Source organism: Odontesthes bonariensis, chromosome 9, assembly GCF_027942865.1.
Source record: "Odontesthes bonariensis isolate fOdoBon6 chromosome 9, fOdoBon6.hap1, whole genome shotgun sequence".
NCBI lineage: Eukaryota > Metazoa > Chordata > Actinopteri > Atheriniformes > Atherinopsidae > Odontesthes > Odontesthes bonariensis.
This window is the reverse complement of record NC_134514.1, coordinates 18022428-18039325: the sequence shown is the minus strand read 5'-3', so window position 1 is coordinate 18039325 and position 16898 is coordinate 18022428. Positions and strand designations below refer to the sequence as shown.

General features: G+C 41.1%; 1 protein-coding gene across 3 annotated transcripts in view; it reads left to right on the top strand.

Moving 5' to 3' along the window:
* LOC142388337 (uncharacterized) overlaps positions 1–16898 on the top strand; it is a 52197-nt gene that overhangs the window by 16286 nt on the left and 19013 nt on the right. For all 3 annotated transcript variants that reach the window (XM_075473464.1, XM_075473463.1, XM_075473466.1), the window contains exons 36-72: positions 79–232; positions 621–720; positions 947–1119; positions 1418–1654; positions 1771–1958; positions 2344–2464; positions 2773–2923; positions 3032–3171; positions 3343–3489; positions 3851–3979; positions 4372–4527; positions 5578–5694; positions 5793–5954; positions 6115–6333; positions 6486–6626; positions 6947–7081; positions 7796–8011; positions 8728–8906; positions 9183–9285; positions 9422–9580; positions 9748–9910; positions 10207–10310; positions 10414–10593; positions 10683–10904; positions 11352–11531; positions 11915–12106; positions 12482–12631; positions 12780–12883; positions 13276–13478; positions 13906–14126; positions 14267–14413; positions 14553–14717; positions 14847–14998; positions 15167–15335; positions 15504–15612; positions 15959–16095; positions 16264–16389. In XM_075473464.1, coding sequence (XP_075329579.1) covers positions 79–232; positions 621–720; positions 947–1119; positions 1418–1654; positions 1771–1958; positions 2344–2464; positions 2773–2923; positions 3032–3171; positions 3343–3489; positions 3851–3979; positions 4372–4527; positions 5578–5694; positions 5793–5954; positions 6115–6333; positions 6486–6626; positions 6947–7081; positions 7796–8011; positions 8728–8906; positions 9183–9285; positions 9422–9580; positions 9748–9910; positions 10207–10310; positions 10414–10593; positions 10683–10904; positions 11352–11531; positions 11915–12106; positions 12482–12631; positions 12780–12883; positions 13276–13478; positions 13906–14126; positions 14267–14413; positions 14553–14717; positions 14847–14998; positions 15167–15335; positions 15504–15612; positions 15959–16095; positions 16264–16389 — 5851 coding nt within the window. The remainder of the gene's footprint in view (positions 1–78; positions 233–620; positions 721–946; positions 1120–1417; positions 1655–1770; positions 1959–2343; positions 2465–2772; positions 2924–3031; positions 3172–3342; positions 3490–3850; positions 3980–4371; positions 4528–5577; positions 5695–5792; positions 5955–6114; positions 6334–6485; positions 6627–6946; positions 7082–7795; positions 8012–8727; positions 8907–9182; positions 9286–9421; positions 9581–9747; positions 9911–10206; positions 10311–10413; positions 10594–10682; positions 10905–11351; positions 11532–11914; positions 12107–12481; positions 12632–12779; positions 12884–13275; positions 13479–13905; positions 14127–14266; positions 14414–14552; positions 14718–14846; positions 14999–15166; positions 15336–15503; positions 15613–15958; positions 16096–16263; positions 16390–16898) is intronic.

Genomic DNA, 16898 nt, shown 5'->3' with positions numbered 1-16898 from the left:
GCTCTTGGTCAATGTTACAAAATGTCCTCACTTTCCTCACATCACTTTCTCTTCCTCCCCCTCTTTGTCTCCCCTCAGGAGGAATGTCAGCCTTGTCTCCCAGGTTACTACTGCGATGCTCTGGGGCTTTCAGCCCCCTCGGGAAAATGCTGGGAAGGTTTCTTCTGTCTAGGGGGAGCAGATCATCCTGACCCACCTTTCGGAGACAACCATGGAGGACCGTGCCCAAGAGGTGATCTGCAGAGATCTGTATCTCATTTAGAAATTTAAAAAAATAAGTGAAAAATTCACCAAAACAGTGATTAGGAAAAAAATGGGTGTAATTAAATCAGGTAGTTCAGGAAGTAATTGGCAGTATAAAGCTGTACTTTTCATGACATCGTTGGAAATACAACGCAAAGGGGAATTTCGAAACGCATAATTATGTTTTTTTAATTTACATATTTACATAGGCTAAGTTAGCTCGTGAAAAAATAAATGAATAAAACATACTCCTACGTTTTAGGACCAAACAAAAGCAGCTTCTCTTTGAGAGTGGAAATCACACCCTGGGTCTTGTGTATTGTGTGTGTCTTTGTGTATGTCCATTTCTTTCATGACTCACGTTCTCGTTCAAGCAGGCTATTACTGTTCAGAGGGCTCTGTGGCTCCTCAGCACTGCCCCTTGGGAACCATCAGCACTGAGGAAGGCCAAGCCAGCTGCAGTGCCTGTCCCCAGGGGTAAACTTGCTTATCAGCTTTAAACAGTCACTTGGAATTGTTAACAAGAACTTTGCAAGAAATGTAGCTATACATGTGTATATATGGTACAAGCTTTTGGTGTTAACATGCATAAGTGATTTTTTTCCTTCTTGCTATGCTTACAAGTATATCTGCATACATAAGCACGCTCAAGCTTGATTGCCACCATCAGCAGCCAAATTTGACCTTTGTTTTGTCCGGTCAGTTTTTATTGCCCTGGCAGAAGCAATGCCTTTCAACCAGAAAGTTTTGAGTGTCCAGTGGGTCATTACTGCCCGTCCAGGACTTCGTCCAAACACCAGTACCCGTGCCCAGCTGGATCCTTCAATCCTCACACTCGGATGATAAAACCTCAGGACTGCTTGCCGTGCCCTCCAGGTCACACATCATTTACTGCTAATCATTATTAGAGTCCATAAGGCTTTAGTAGCTGACCCAGGGTTCATGTAAATGATCTTGATGGTAATTACACACTCTATATAAACAATAAATCCACTTCAATGAGCATGCTATAAAAATGTAATCAAAAGCATGAAAATTATCTGGATATATTTGGTATGTCAGCTTGGATTCATACAGCCTACAGAGCTTGCTCTTCCTTCATTTTCTCTTTGCATATTTTTAGGGCTTATTTTCAATTCCACGGAACTTGACTCAGTTTTTCATTTTAAATCAGGCTTCTACTGTGACTCTCCTGGGAAGAATGTTGCATCAGGTCTGTGTAGTCCAGGGTACTACTGCCTCTCTGGAGCCCAGTCACCCACACCTGAGGATGGAGGATTGACGGGTAATAGATGTCCTGAAGGGCATTACTGTCCTCAGAGCTCCTCAACACCCCTGCCCTGTCCCATAGGATATTACAGCAACAAAACCAGAAACAGTCTTCGCTCTGACTGCCTGCCTTGTCCTCCAGGTTTAAACTAATTTAGCACATGTTGTTGCATTCCATTACATAACTTGAATCATTTGGCAATAACCCCTTCATACTCTGCCAGAGACTGCTTAACTAGGTTTTTTTTGTTTTTGTAGGTTTCCTGTGTGTCAGCAGAGGGCTCTCTTTCCCTTCTCATATCTGTCCAGCTGGCTCTTACTGCCCTGGCAGAGAAAACAGCAGCCAGGAGGACTCAATAGCCTGTTCACCTGGAAATAAGTGCCCACCTGGATCTAATAAACAGGTACCCTGCTTTCCGGGGACCTACCAGAATTTACCAGGACAGGTGAGGAAGATGAGAATACACTGTTATTTATATTCCAACATGTCCTGTCCATTATCTTGTTGTATACTCCAGTTAAATTAAACTCGCATGAATGTGCTGTGTTATAGACAAAATTTGGTTTCAGATCCTGAGGAAAATACATGTTTTACTGCCTCTGAAATATTTCTATTGCCTAAATGCATACAAAGTATATAAAACACAGGACTTTAATGTTTGTGAGACTTTTATTTGTACATTTTGTGGTGATGGTCCATTACTGTCTTCATCTACGTACACTGCATAAAGTTTTATGAGCCATAAGCATCATAAGCATCAAATGGTAATGATTTTTGACAGCATTTCTACCATCTAAAAATATGTCTTTGCATAATTTACTCTTCCACAGGCAGACTGTGTTAAATGTCCAGCAGGATTTTTCTGTGCTGGCTCGGTGCATCCTCACACTGGAAGTCTGTCTGGGACTCACACTCCCACGCTGTGTCCTGAAGGATATTTCTGCCCACCAGGTAGGCAATGATAGTGAAGATATTAAAACACATGAAAAATGTGCAGCATTATCAGATAATGTCATAGTATAAACTGATGTGACACAAGTCATGCTGCAGCCAGGCTCAGTGAGATTATTGCAGGCAAAACACACTGGGGCTCTTGTTTTGTGTGTACTCTCAGACAAGTGGCTGCAACCCTAAATGGCTTTTTTTATGAAGCAAGTGACCATTTTAGAGCATAGCTGAGATATGCTTGGTTTTAACAAACTGCTTATGTGATGTTTAGTCCTGGACCATCTGTAGACATTGTACTAAATTATCTACAGGAACGCAGACTGGTGTGGCATTCCCATGCCCAGCTGGCACTTTCAGCAGGCAGATGGGGTTGTCCAATAAGTCAGACTGTGAGCTCTGCCCGCCGGGGAGGTACTGCAGTTCCTCTGGGCTGACTGCTCCAACTGGGCTCTGCTCTCCGGGGTAAGCACAGGCAAACACAGACCGATTGTAGAAAATATACTTTCTCTGTTTAATTTAGCTATCATATTCCCTCCCAATTATCTGTCTTAATCATCTTCCTGTCCCTAGTTACCTTTGTACGCAGGGTTCTGTTTCTGCCCAACCAGAGGACGGCCCAACAGGACGCCGCTGCTTTGCAGGGTCCTACTGCCCGCAGGGTACCAGCTACATGGTTCCCTGTCCTCCAGGCACCTTCAGCTCCTTAGACGGTGACATAAAACTTTCAATAATTACACGAATACACACTAGAATAGGCAACATAATAGACAGAGTAATCTGATGTTATTGTTTTTGTGGCTATAAACGTAGAAATATTTTATTTTGCAGTACTTTTACCTCAAATCAAATATACGCTATTTTTCAAAAATCTTTTTAAACAGGGGCAGTTTCTATAGAAGCATGTCAGCCCTGTTTGCCTGGCTACTTCTGCGCTAAGGGCGGCCTCTCCTCCCCATCTGGGCCCTGCAGCCCTGGCTTCTACTGCAGAGAGGGATCAAAAACTGCCACACCTTTGGGAAATGTCACAGGTAACGAGACTCTTCTTCTTGCCCTTTACATAGTGGTAATTATTATTGTATGGCATTACAGGCGCAACAGGTCACCCTACTTTAGTAATCATACTTTCAAGTACCAAAAGCTAAGGTCATCGACAAGAGCTAAAAAAGAAAATTGCCAAGCACAATTTCCTCTCAGTGCACTTATGGTTTTATTTAACATTTTCATGCCTTTATCTCTGCAGAGCTGTGGAAGTCTTCCCAAAACTTTGACCAGTCCCTGCTGCTTTCTCTTTGTATTTTTCTCGCTGAGACTACACAAAATGCCTCTGGCCTTTTAGTTTGCTCACTAACCTAATGTGTAATGACATCCAATAAAGGTTTATTGTCTCAGTTACAGGGGATATGGCATCTTCAGCCCCATTTGCTGGTGATTCCACCCTGGGTCATTTCCATGGTGATGGATGTCCTGCAGGCCACTATTGCCCTAAAGGGAGTGCAAAACCAAGCCCATGTCCTCCAGGTAAAAAGCTAACATATTCAGACAGAGCTCTGAAAGAAGAGGTGGAAATTATGTCTGTTGGCTTGTGTCATGAAGGTGTTGCTGCGCTGACATTTATAAATCTTCTATCACTTCCCTGAAAGAGCCATGTATCTGACCTCTCACTTTATATCACACAGCTTCAAAAGGTTGTGTAAAGTGTCTTGAAATCCCCCAGGGGTATAGTATAATGGCTAAATCTATCCTTAACTTTAGACAAAGTAGTAAAACTTAATGGGAGTCTAAGAGCTCTGTTAGAATGTTCAGGTATATCCTTGTGTGAATAAATTGAGCTATCTGCTGTATGGATCACACATGAGTGTGTATAGATGTTTTAGTTTTTTTTCTTACGGGCTGATTTGTCTCTTGTCCAGGCACTTTCTTGGGGAGGTCTGCAGGGGAATCTGAGGCTGACTGTGAAGCTTGTTACGCAGGCTCATACTGCCCCTCGTGGGCTCAGACATCTGTGGACCTCCTCTGTCCCTCGGGGTGGTTTTGTCCCACAGGATCAGTGTCTGGACATCAGCAAGGTACAATACACATCATTAAAGGTCACCGCAGTAAAACTCAGTGGCACTTGCAATTCTTTAGTTCTTTCTTTTCAAATAATTCGTGTTCAAGCATGGTACAGTAAGTCTACTCTCTTGTCAATTAACCAAAATCACTCTTGGGATGCAGTCATTGGTCATTTTAACTTTACTGTACTCACTGTTAAAGGTTTACTTATGAGCTTGCATCTCTATCAATGATATAAGGTGTTTTAATCTTTTTAATGGACAGAGTATTACAACAACTGATTGTGCTTTGACGTAAGACAAAATATAGACTTCAGATCAGCTTGCATGGATATGAGCAATGTCAACACACTGACTGCATTCTCTGTTGTACTGTTTAGTGAGAAGGGATTTATTCTTCAATTGAATATTAATTGTTTCATTTAAATTTTCCGTGGATTAAACCATTATCATCATTATTATTTTAATTTATACTTGTAATTCCTGATTTTTCAATTTATACTTGCGTTGAATTGGTTTAAATTTGAAAAATCTGATTTGTTGATACGATTTTTCACATTTATGTTGAAATGCAACGCAGTGAATTTTCTTTGCTCTGCAACTGGTGCTGTGAGTGTGACACACAATCCCCTGCTATTATTATTACAAACACAAGGGCTGCCACACCTGCTTTCCACCCTTTATTGAGAAGACATTTTGCCAATTAGAATAGAATAGAATAGAATGACCCAGAATCTATAAATAGCCTTGAGCTTGTGTCTGTCAGACGCTGGGCACCTGCTGTGGAGCCTGCTCTCTTTTCTCCTCATCTCCCTCTGGATTTATGAGATGCAAGAATATGGCTTCGAGCCAGTGTCCCCTCCATTGCACTGTTTCCATGGTGCCACACTGGACATGGTTAAATACACCAGTTATGCTTTCTCTTATGGTTATTTACCATAATAATTTATTTAAAGGGATATACCATGTTATTGCTTGGTTTTCAGTCCACGTTGCTCTTGTTTTCATTCTAAAGATGCAGCAGGAAATGACAGGTTGGACTTTTTTTGTCTTACTGTTTTACAGGATGCCAGTGCCCACCTGGTCACACGTGCCCACCAGGTAGTGCTGAACCAGACATTTGTAGCGCAGGCACCTTTCAGTCTTTTTCTGGACAGTCCACTTGTGATGGCTGCCCATCAGGTAAATTATCTGTGCCTGCATATTTTGGAACTTTGTTAACAAAGAAAACAAATCTGATCTGAAATCTATTTTCAAATTAAACATGTCATCTTTACCAGGTTTTTATTGTATGGAGGGTTCATCAATGCCATTGCCATGTCCAGCGGGGCATATCAATCCATTAGCTGGGAGAACGTCTCTGAATGACTGTTTTCCTTGCCCCTCCGGGTCATTTTGTGACAGCACTGCACTGACCCATCCATCTGGACCTTGCAGCCCAGGTTTGACAGTCCACAGCCATGTTAGAAAACTGACCTACAGGAGTTTATTTTTCTCCTTTTATATACAGGGAAAACTATGGCTTATCTGAATACAAATGGTCACTTATCGTACATGTCATAATTCTCAGTGGGATTTATAACCATAAAATCTCCACCACAGGACATTTTTGTTCCCTTGGGTCCACTGAGCCATTGCCTGTCTCGCAGCCCTATGGTGACATTTGTCCCGTGGGTCACTTTTGTCCTGAGGGATGTAGGTCACCCAAACCATGTCCTGTTGGCAGTTACCTCCCAGAGTCTGGAGCTTTCTCCGTCTCCCACTGCTGGCCTTGTCCCCCTGGGAAATATTGCCTCAATCCTGGAGCCTCACAGCCCTCAGGTGGGAGATTACACCAGTCTTATCCTTGCTTAATGCACATAGACCTGCAGCTCATTTCGATTCACCTTTTACTGCAAGGCTGAGATCAAATGTATTTAGTTAGATATCCATTCCATGGTTGCAACCTCTTTTCTAATTCTTCTATATGTTAGGTCTGTGTTATGCAGGTTTCTTCTGTTCTGGAGGATCTCATAGTCCCACGCCTCGAGCTAACTCTACTTTGTTCAGCTGTCTTTTTGAAATACCAGAGCTTTCTACCATGACAGACCTCATCTTCTGTTCCAATTACTCTGGTAATTTCTGGGAATTTATTATTATTTTTTTTCATTTGTGATAACACAACAAATAATTAATTTAAAAGAGCAGAATATTGTTTTCTCCAAATTCTTCAACCTGAGAATCAAGTATTCTATGTTGGGATAAATGCCCTGCTAAGTATTCTATGAACAGTCTTTACCTTACAATGTTACATTGTGAAAATATGGTGCTTGTGTGATAAAAATTTTAATACAGCATGCAGAAATAGAAGACAGGGTCTTTTTGGTCTCTCTGTGTTGGATAAAGACATCAAACTTGCATCTCTTTATGCTCTTTCTGCCATATTCTGTTATAGGAAGTGATGCTCACTGGATCAAAGTGGTGACAGTGCCACGGGCAGATTCCGATCATAATGTGAATCACCCTGCGTTACCTCTCAAGAGTCCACATTACTCATGTTCCACCTACAGAGGAGACATATGCCCAAGGGGTGGGTAAATCCTGAAAGTGAACTTGAGCAGTTAATGTGATACTTTGGTCATCCCCTTAGGCGCACATGTTATCTTCCCTGCTTATTACATGGTTACTTTGATCACTGTAGCATATGAGAGGTCTCCCCCGGATTTGCTTCATGTGCGTGGGCCAATCTTTGGTTTATTGGGACACTTTTTATCATGACTAAAATGTTAAATAAGGTTAAAAATACCCAGTTTTTTGTTTAGTGGATTGTCTTAAACAAAGGTTAAGAAAGGACTTAAATACATGCATTACATAGAAACTATCTTCACTGTTCAGTCAATTAGTCACTAAGGCAGCACAAGATGATGGTGCTTATGCAAATTGACTTTCTGGATCAGGTACGTCTCACTCTTGAAGTCTGCTATGTGAAGACCTGAAAGCCTGAATGTTGAAGTGGCTTTCGCTTTTTTGAAAACGAGCTGTACCGTGAGTGTTGGTTAGTGATGCTCATGAAAGCAGCACCGAAGTAGCTGCTGATATCACACCATATAAAGAACAAATTTAATTTTGAGTGCCAAAATATTTTGTCAGCCTGAAGCATCCAAGAAAATCTGTTGGATGAAAAAAGTTTAGCGACTGACAGAAAGGTTTATCTTTAGAGGGAGTGAATGCGTAAGAATGTTCATTTTCACGACCGTCCCTTTTTCTGGCTGCAGTTGAATAATTCCATATTGATATTTTTCAGGTTTCTATTGTCCTTTGGGATCTGCTTTTCCTAAACCATGTGAAGCCGGTTTTTACTGTAACCAGACTGGTCTTGATGCCCCATCGGGGCCCTGTGCAGCAGGGTATCACTGCCCTCGGGGTTCTTCAGACCCTTATGCCAACCCCTGCCCCACTGGACACTACTGCCCTCCAGGGACTCCACTTCCTATGCCCTGCCCTCTTGGAACCATAAAACGTGAGCTACTTCGCATTAGTAATACAGCGATAATTGCTAGATAGATCTCATGAAATGCATTTTTAAACTGTTTTTGTGAACAAAATAATTCTCAAAAAAAAAAAAACTGCAAAAGGATTTTTCTTTTTTTTTTGCAAATAGAAAAAAAAATTGGATTAGCCGGTAATCCCTTGCCCTTTCTTAGTCTGAATTAATGAGACATTAGTAATTAGACCTATTATTGAGCTGAGATAAACAACATCCTCTTTGCTGCTCACATTGTCATTTTTTCCCACACTCATATCCTTACATGAACTAGTGTCTGTCTTTGCAATTCAGTGATGTGGGGAAAAACGAAAACTTCCATAGAAACATTTCTTTTCCCTTTAGGCGCTTATGAATAATTGTTGTCACAAAATGGTTTGATCGTGTAATTGTATTCTTGTCTCGCGGCAGACAACTAGAATCCTATTAAAATGTGCTGTTGCTCCTTTGTGTGGCTATGAATTAGAAACTGATGAGGGAGCAGGTACATTGTAGTTTGTATTCAAATAACATTGTTATCTACTTTAATGCTTTAATTATTTCAGCTTGTAAAGTGATTCGGGGATTTTTTTTTCTCCAAAGTTAACAAATGCTATGCATGTAGAGGTTTGTAGAACACCATAGAATTATCTTTTTACTCAATTTCCTGAATTATTTTCAATTGGATATGTCTGATGTGTGTTATGCACCAGGTTCCCTTGGTGGAGTCACAGCTGAGGCTTGCCAGCCTTGTCCTCCAGGTCACTACTGCCACCAGAGAGGGATATCTGAGCCAAGTGGACACTGTGCAGAAGGCTACTACTGTCCTGTAGGACAGATTTCTGAGAGACCAGAGCAACATGTCTGCTTAGTGGGACATTACTGTGTGAAGGTTAGTCATTCAACATTAGTCCTCAAGCTATTGTCAGTCATCACTGCTGAATATTGTATGAGAAGTCCTCAGCTGTGGTTCTCACTCTGTTATGACAAGTGCGTTACTATATGTTGAAGTCAGTTGAAACTGTCCTCCTGACTGGGTAAACACTGTCTCAATCTTCACCTGGTGCCGTGTCTGTCTCCACTCTTATTATGGAGCTCTACTTATAGTCAATGATAGATGTTTTTTTTCAAAGAAGGTCTCAGAAAATCCATTTAATTGTCATTTCAGGGCGGTTTCAGACAGGTACCATGCCTTCCTGGCAGCTACCAGTTCAGACAAGGCCAAGGGAGCTGTGAGCTGTGTCCTGCTGGCTTCTATTGTCAAGATCGAGGTAAAGCTGACTGGTGCATGAATGCTGGTTGAATCATTTAGCAGCCGGGAACATAAATTCAATCTGCCTTTATTGATCAAATTTTCTCTGAAAAGAAAATATGTGTTTATCTTTTAATTCTGCATCTACACGTCAGGAATGAGCCTTCCAATTCCCTGTGAGAGGGGATTTTATTGCCCCAGTGGGTCAGCAACTCAACGTCCCTGTCCATCAGGAACCTATGGAAACATGTCAAGACTGGCTGAGGAATTACAGTGCACACTATGTGACCCTGGCATGTACTGTAAAGGAAAAGGTTCAACAGATCCATTCTTCTGAAAACTCTTTGTTGAGCCTTTTTGTGCAACATATTGATCTTGCAGTTACAATTAAGATTTAATGCTAAAAAAAAAAAAAAAATCAACGAGTATATGTGGTCTATTGGTTGTGTTTTGAAAATATTCATTATTTTTTTTCTTTCAGGGAGCACTCTCCCTAGTGGGCAATGCTCTGCTGGGTTTGTTTGTGTTGGAGGTGCCTATCAACCTTCACCATCAGACTATCTGACAGGGTTCCTTTGCCCCCCTGGATTCTTTTGCCCTGAGGGGACTTTTGTACCTAAACCATGTCCAAAGGGAACCTTCAGGTGACTATCCAACAGTATTCTTATTTACTTGATAATCTTTAATCTTACACCCCTTCCAGATCCTTATAACCACATGCAATATTATTTGTGAGACCCAACAGAACCTGACATGTGAAGCTACGCAGATATCACAGCACATTTTGATGTGTAATATCTGAAATCTTAACAGTACATTCAATCCTTACACATTAAATGTAATAATGATGAAATAAAATAAAAATGTATCATAGAATAATAATAATAAAGTAGTTAATGAATATAAATAAAATTGACTAATAAATATGATATTTTGACAGTGAGCAGAGTGGGCTTGTAGATGATTCTCAGTGTCAGAGCTGCAATCCTGGCTTTTACTGTTCAGAATCTGGCCTCTCTGCTGTCTCTGGACCCTGCCTGCCAGGTAAAATAGCACTTAGAATTCAGCTATGTTGGGTGTTGCCTGATTGTACTTGCTTTGAAGGAGAATGGCTGTAAAGATTTTATTGAAATGTCTCTGCTACCAGGGTTCTACTGTCTAGCGGGTTCTCAGTCTGCTACTCCAGTCTCAGGCGTATCCGGGGGTATTTGTCCAGCAGGACACTACTGTGCAGAGGGCAGCAGTGTACCCGCACCCTGCACAGCAGGTTTTTATCAGAACGAGGAAGGAGGGAAAGGCAAAGATGACTGCAAACCATGCCCTCTCGGTAAAATAAAAAGCCATTCAAGTTTTTCAGACTGAACAAATTCTCTCACCGCACCAAGAAAACGATCACTCTTTTAATGTCTTCACCAGGCTGGTTCCAGGCTTTACCTGGTCAGAAAGAGTGTTATCCCTGTCCGGCTGGTTACCACTGTCAGTCTCAGAGTCCCAGTCCAAACAGGGGAAATCCCATGGGCGTGTCTAGCCCTGTGCTCTGCCCTGCTGGGTATGTTTGTCCCAAGGATAATCCAGTCAGTCAACCAGTCCCGTGCCCCAAAGGCACTTACAACCCCAGCCAAGGTTTCACCACAACAGGTACAAACCGTGACCTTTCAAAAAAAAAAGGGGGGAACAAAGGCATTAATTTCACAATGTTGGCAAGCTTTGAAAAAATAATGCAAAAACGCAAAGATAGTTGAATGTTGACCGACCCAATTAATTTGATGATATGAAATTTCTTAAATTCATATTGTCTGCATTGAAATAAAAGTCTAAGCGAAGGGAATCACTCCACTTTTATTTTTCACCTATATTTTTCATTATGTCCTTTTTTATTTATTCATTCAATAGATTTGACTGATCAATTGAAAAAGAAAAAATTATAATCCTATAATCAGAAAACTGTTTGAAATTTTTGGATTCTTAAATTCTCTCCTTTTTTACTGTGTTCTTTAAGCTTTAAGTCAGATAATTCAGTTGTCACTGACATAGCTTCTGTTGCTCTTCGGGCTGAAATGAAAGTTGTCAAACTCTGTGTTTCAGGTCAGTGCTTAATGTGTCCAGCTGGTAAATTCTGTGGGTCTGAAGGTTTGGTTGAGCCCACAGGATGGTGTGCTGCTGGGTTTCTTTGTCTGATTGGTGTGAAAGTGCCAAATCCAAATGACAACAAAACTGGATCCCTCTGTCCTCCTGGGAGTTTCTGCCAACGAGGTCTTCGAGAAGGTACGTAGAAATAAATATGGCTAAAGTCTTTGGATAAAAAGAATAAATAAAATGGATGCTTTGGTGACTTTATGTACATGACTTTCTTAAAGCTTCAATGAGTTGATTTTACTCAATATGATCTGTATAATTAAAGCGCAGACTTTCTGTACAAGATGAAAGTCTGCGCAGATGATTTGTACAATCATTGTACAACTTGTTACGTCATTAACAAAACCATGGTCACAGCTCTTTATTTTTAGACAGTACCAATTACTTTTTCAAATTTTGACAAATATTTCTCATCATATCATGTGGTTAACAATTTCAACAAAGATATGAATATAAAAAGGATGAGATTGAGAGAAACATGCTTGCTTGTCTTTTAACCTGTTCTGTTTCAGGTGATTGCCAGGCAGGGTTTTATTGTGACTGGGGCTCCAGAAAAGCAGATCAGACTCTGTGTCCAGCTGGCTTCTTTTGCCCCAGTGGAACACCAGTTCCCATGCCCTGTCCTGCGGGAACATTTAGCCCTGAAACTGGCAACATCCATCAAGACAACTGCACTACCTGTATCCCTGGATATTATTGTCAAGGTGTGAATAATAGATTATTTATCTTAGTAAGTGAGCACAGACATTTCAAAAGAAGTCATTGGTATGTCAATTACCAAATATTTACAAGCCCACATGTTGATAAAAGCAACAAAGTCATATTCTTGCTGTGGCTGTTTTGCCATGCAATTCTTGGATACACTTTGTTTTAATAATCAAATCAGAGCAGATCATTTTAGGGTCAAATACAGACAGTAACTGGAGGTTACATCTTTGTTCAGCTCACCTAATTGAACTATGACTTCAGTGTCAGTTCAACTTCGAAGATATCATTTATTCTAAGTGTCTGAGAGGAATTAATCTAAATTTGTTTTTGTTTTATCTAATATCATCTGTTTTTCTTTTGGTGTGTCTCAGATGGAGGTACTTTCCAGCCTGCGCTGTGTCCTGTTGGACACTACTGTCCTGCAGGTCTGATTCTAGCATTTGAGTTCCCTTGCCCACCTGGCACTGTGCAGAGCCAGCTCGGAGCCTCCAGTGCTGACGCCTGCCATCCCTGTCCCGGCGGTATAGAAAATAATCATTTTTTTTCCTTTCAGCCCCTCGTGATCTAAACCCTAACTAAATCTAAAAATCTACTTAAAAGGGATTTTAAGTCCACTGTGTTGCAAGAATGTTGTGATTGTGACCCTTTTCTGTTGTTTTCATACTGCAGGAATGTTCTGCTCCCGGTCTGGTTTGTCACAGCCCACAGGCCTCTGTCAGGCAGGATATTTCTGTCCGGCAGGATCAACCAGCCCAAACTCGACTGAGATTCAGGTGTTGAGCTCTTTCTCTCTTCCCTCTTTGGGGGCAGTCAGCTCTCATCCTCAGTGATGTAGTCTTAATGATGTTGATATTGACCCCTCGGCCTCTTATCTAATGTAACCTTTATGTAGAAAAAGTAATATGTCAACACAAAATATCACAATCTGATTAATAGATTTTCAAAACGAAAACTTAATTAGCATATTCATGCTCTAGACCTTTTTATGTGTGATGTCTCAAGATCCTTCAGTGGGAGTAATTCACTGAACATCAAAAACTTTCCCTCTTAAACTATCCTATGCTTTTTCTATTCTAGTCAGTCATGCCATCTATCATATGGTATAAATGATTAGATTCGAAGGATGTCATATTATTAGATATGATTGTTTTTTCACTTTTCTCAGGGGACTTTGACCAGAAGTCATCTTTGTCCATCTGGCCATTACTGCCCGGCTGGTACTGGCTATCCACTCCCTTGCCCTGTAGGTTCTCTTTCCATGCTTCAAGGACTGAAGGATCCTGAGGAATGCCCACCCTGCCCTCTTGGATTGTTTTGTAACAGTCCTGCAATGGCAGAGCTCTCAGATGCACTTCCATGTCAGGCTGGGTAATAACCTCTGCTTCACCTTCTGAGGCTGGTTGTTTTTTTTTTTTAATATAGAATTAACTATAGAGTTTTTTTTAATATATTAATATATATATTTTTAATATATTTTCTCCATTTATGAGATGTATATAAGATCTGAGACCAGCTGGACTTTGTGAAAGAGGAATTAAGAGTTTGTTCGTTTTCGAATATTCTGGCCATAAAGTTATTTGTTTCTATCACTGATAGATGAAATGTATTCCTTGTGCTTCATCAGAAATATTTTTGCCATTGCAACAAAAAAAATAATGATTATCATATATAATTTATGGCTAGGGCTAACACCAGTCTTTAAGCATTACAATTGAATGACATGTCTTCACTCATCTATGTCAGCTTGTGGCAATATATTATGATCTAAAGTTTCGGTCCTTGTTTACGCCTACAGGTATGTGTGCTTGGTTGGCAGCTCCAGTCCCACTCCATCTGATGGTTCCCATGGTTACCCCTGCCCTGCCGGCTACGGCTGTCCTGTTGGCTCAGCAAGTGAGGTGCCCTGTGCACCTGGCACTTACAGTCCCGCCCCTGGAGCAGCCCGTTGCATTATCTGCCTGAAAGGAACCATGTGTCCCTCCACAGCAACTAAGGAGCCCTCTATCTGCCCAGCGGGTGAGGATTGTGAAAATAAACTTTTAATCAACAGTATAAATCCAGTGATCGAACTTGTTTGGTTATAACATCAGCATTTTTTATTTTCAGCCAGCAACGATTACTTCTGTAGTCATATTTTATAACTGCTCTTCTCTTAGGTCATTTTTGCCCTGCTGGGACAGCTCTGCCTCAGCCCTGCCCTTTAGGAACTTTCAGTAATCAGACAGGTGCCCATTCTCTTTCTGTCTGCACACCATGTCCTCCTGGATTGTACTGTAGCTCATATGGAGCATCAGCACCACAAGGTTAACTACATATCAAAACATTTTGTGACATTATTTATGTCTTTGACAAAAAAATGCTCATGCACACACCTCCTCGGTTAAACTAATAAGTAAGAAATCAAACAGTTTTTTTGTGTGTTTTTTTTTTTTTTTTATGTAGGTCCATGTTTGCAGGGTTATTTCTGCCAAGGTGGAGCTACGAAGCCAACGCCTGAGAGTTCTGATGGGTTTCCCAGAAATGGCCCTTGTCCTGTTGGCCACTTTTGTCCAGGAGGGTGCCTCGCACCAGTTCTCTGCCCTCTTGGAAGTATTCGCAACACTACTGGTACATCTGCTCGGACTGATCATAAAGTTGCTTTTTTTTCTGTTAGAGTCAAAGCTTTTGTTAGAAAGTGGTTATCTCAGTACCCATGTCTTATGTTTAATCACTCTATATCCTGACTGTTGTCTGTAGGGGGTGTGTCCATGGAGAGCTGCTTTGCCTGTCCTGCAGGTCACTACTGCTCCGCAGAGGGTTTGGCCAGCCCCAGTGGCCCATGTGCTGCAGGTTTTTACTGCCCTTATGACTTCTCTTCGACCACTCCATATGCCTTTCTTTGTCCCAAGGTAAGTTTATCCATGTACACTTTCAATCTTGTTGTCTCAGTATTTCTCTTTTCCTTTGAATTCTCTTCCCATGTGACAGAAGGTTGTGCTGCATTGTGCATTATAAATGCCCTGCCAAATTGGATGCAACCTTTCAGATGTTCCTTTATTATTTTTATTCTATCCTAGGGTCACTTCTGCCTGGAAGGATCTGCCCTTGCCTTGCCTTGTCCCACAGGAGAGTACCAGCCAAACTCGGGTTCAGAGAGTTGCATCCCCTGCCGACCTGGATTCTACTGTGAGGAGGCCATAGTGGGAGATCCATGGCCCTGCCCCCCACACTCTTTCTGCCCTGCAGGTAAGTGTCAAGAACAAATTTTAGTATAAGACAGAAACTTTAATAGGTAACAAGCTTATTAGTAACCTGTATTATATTTGTAAGGGAAATATATTCATGCAAAATTAGGCTAAAATGTATGATTTTGACATAGTTATTGCCTTTGTAGTAATTTTGACTTTTTTCAAGGCACAATGGTGCCTCAGCCCTGCCCTAATGGGACGTACACCCATCCAAACCAGGAAGGACTACAGGATGAGACAGAGTGTTTGCCCTGCCCTCCAGGGAAGTTCTGCAGGTACACTGAATGCATCATGGCCCTGCTGCATTTGCCTTTCTCTCACATACATCTGGACCTGATAGACAATTAGGCACAAGCACTGTTTACACATATTTAAATACGCTCAAGGGCAAGCGCTCATCTCTGCTCATTATTAGCGGAAAGCATGATCATATCATGCTGAGCTGCTATGGTCCATTGAACAGAGAAATAAAGACATGTGTGAGTGTAATTAACACAGATTATAGGGAGGAAATTATGTTATTACCTTCCCATTCATTTAATGATGCATGCATTTCTGTGTCTTATAAATGTTATTTTGTGTGTGTACAGTGCATATTAACTTTATATATGTTTTTCTTAGGGCAGGGAAGATCCAGGGTGCTTGTGCTGCAGGGTATCTTTGTGTTTCTGGGAGTGCAGATTTCACCCCTCAGGGACCAGTTTCTCAGTTGGGCCTGTGCCAATGGGGTGTGCAGTGTGCTGGACCATGTCCACCAGGTACAAAACCTAAAAAAGTCAAGTGCTACCAAAATTTCATATTTCTACCATTTACACAGGTTTTTCGTGGGTTCAATTCTTCAAATTCTTGAGATAAAAATTCCCCAGCTTATAAACAATTCATCTATTTGAGAAATTCTTTAACTGTGGAAATATTCTTTATTCCAGGCTTTTATTGTCCTGGAGGCACAGAACTGGCTCAGTTGTGTCCTGCAAATACAGTCAGAAGCTCCCCTGGAGGTGTAAGCCTGCAGGATTGCTTACCCTGCCCTCTGCAGTTCTGGTGTAAACCTGGTATGATCTGGCAAAGATTTGAGTTGTTAGAAGTTTTTTTTATTTCCTTTGCCACAGTAAACAGAGAGAAATGCAGTATGAAATTTAAATCAGCATGATGCCTCATTTGGTGGAATTGTCTTTGAGTAGTGATAAAAAGGAAAAGCTGAGTTGAGCTTAAAGCCGAAATGAAAGAAATTATAATTCAAATGCATGCGAAACAGTATACAGCTACACTGTCAGGCTTTTAATTACAGTCATAATGCATTGATGAGTATCTGTACAGTACATACTTGCTATATTGCATAGGTTTAAACCACAGTCAAAACTATCAACTTAGAAATATAAAGGGGCAGGAGTTCCCTGCTTTTAGAATTATGGCTCTGTTTGGGCTCATTAAATGTTAACATGTTCGAAATTCAGCCAGTGGGAAGTGCTTGATGAGCCTTACAACAGATCAATAAGGCATTAAACCAAATGATAGGAGAGAATTCCATGGTGGGATTGTTTTATGTGGCATAAAACAATTC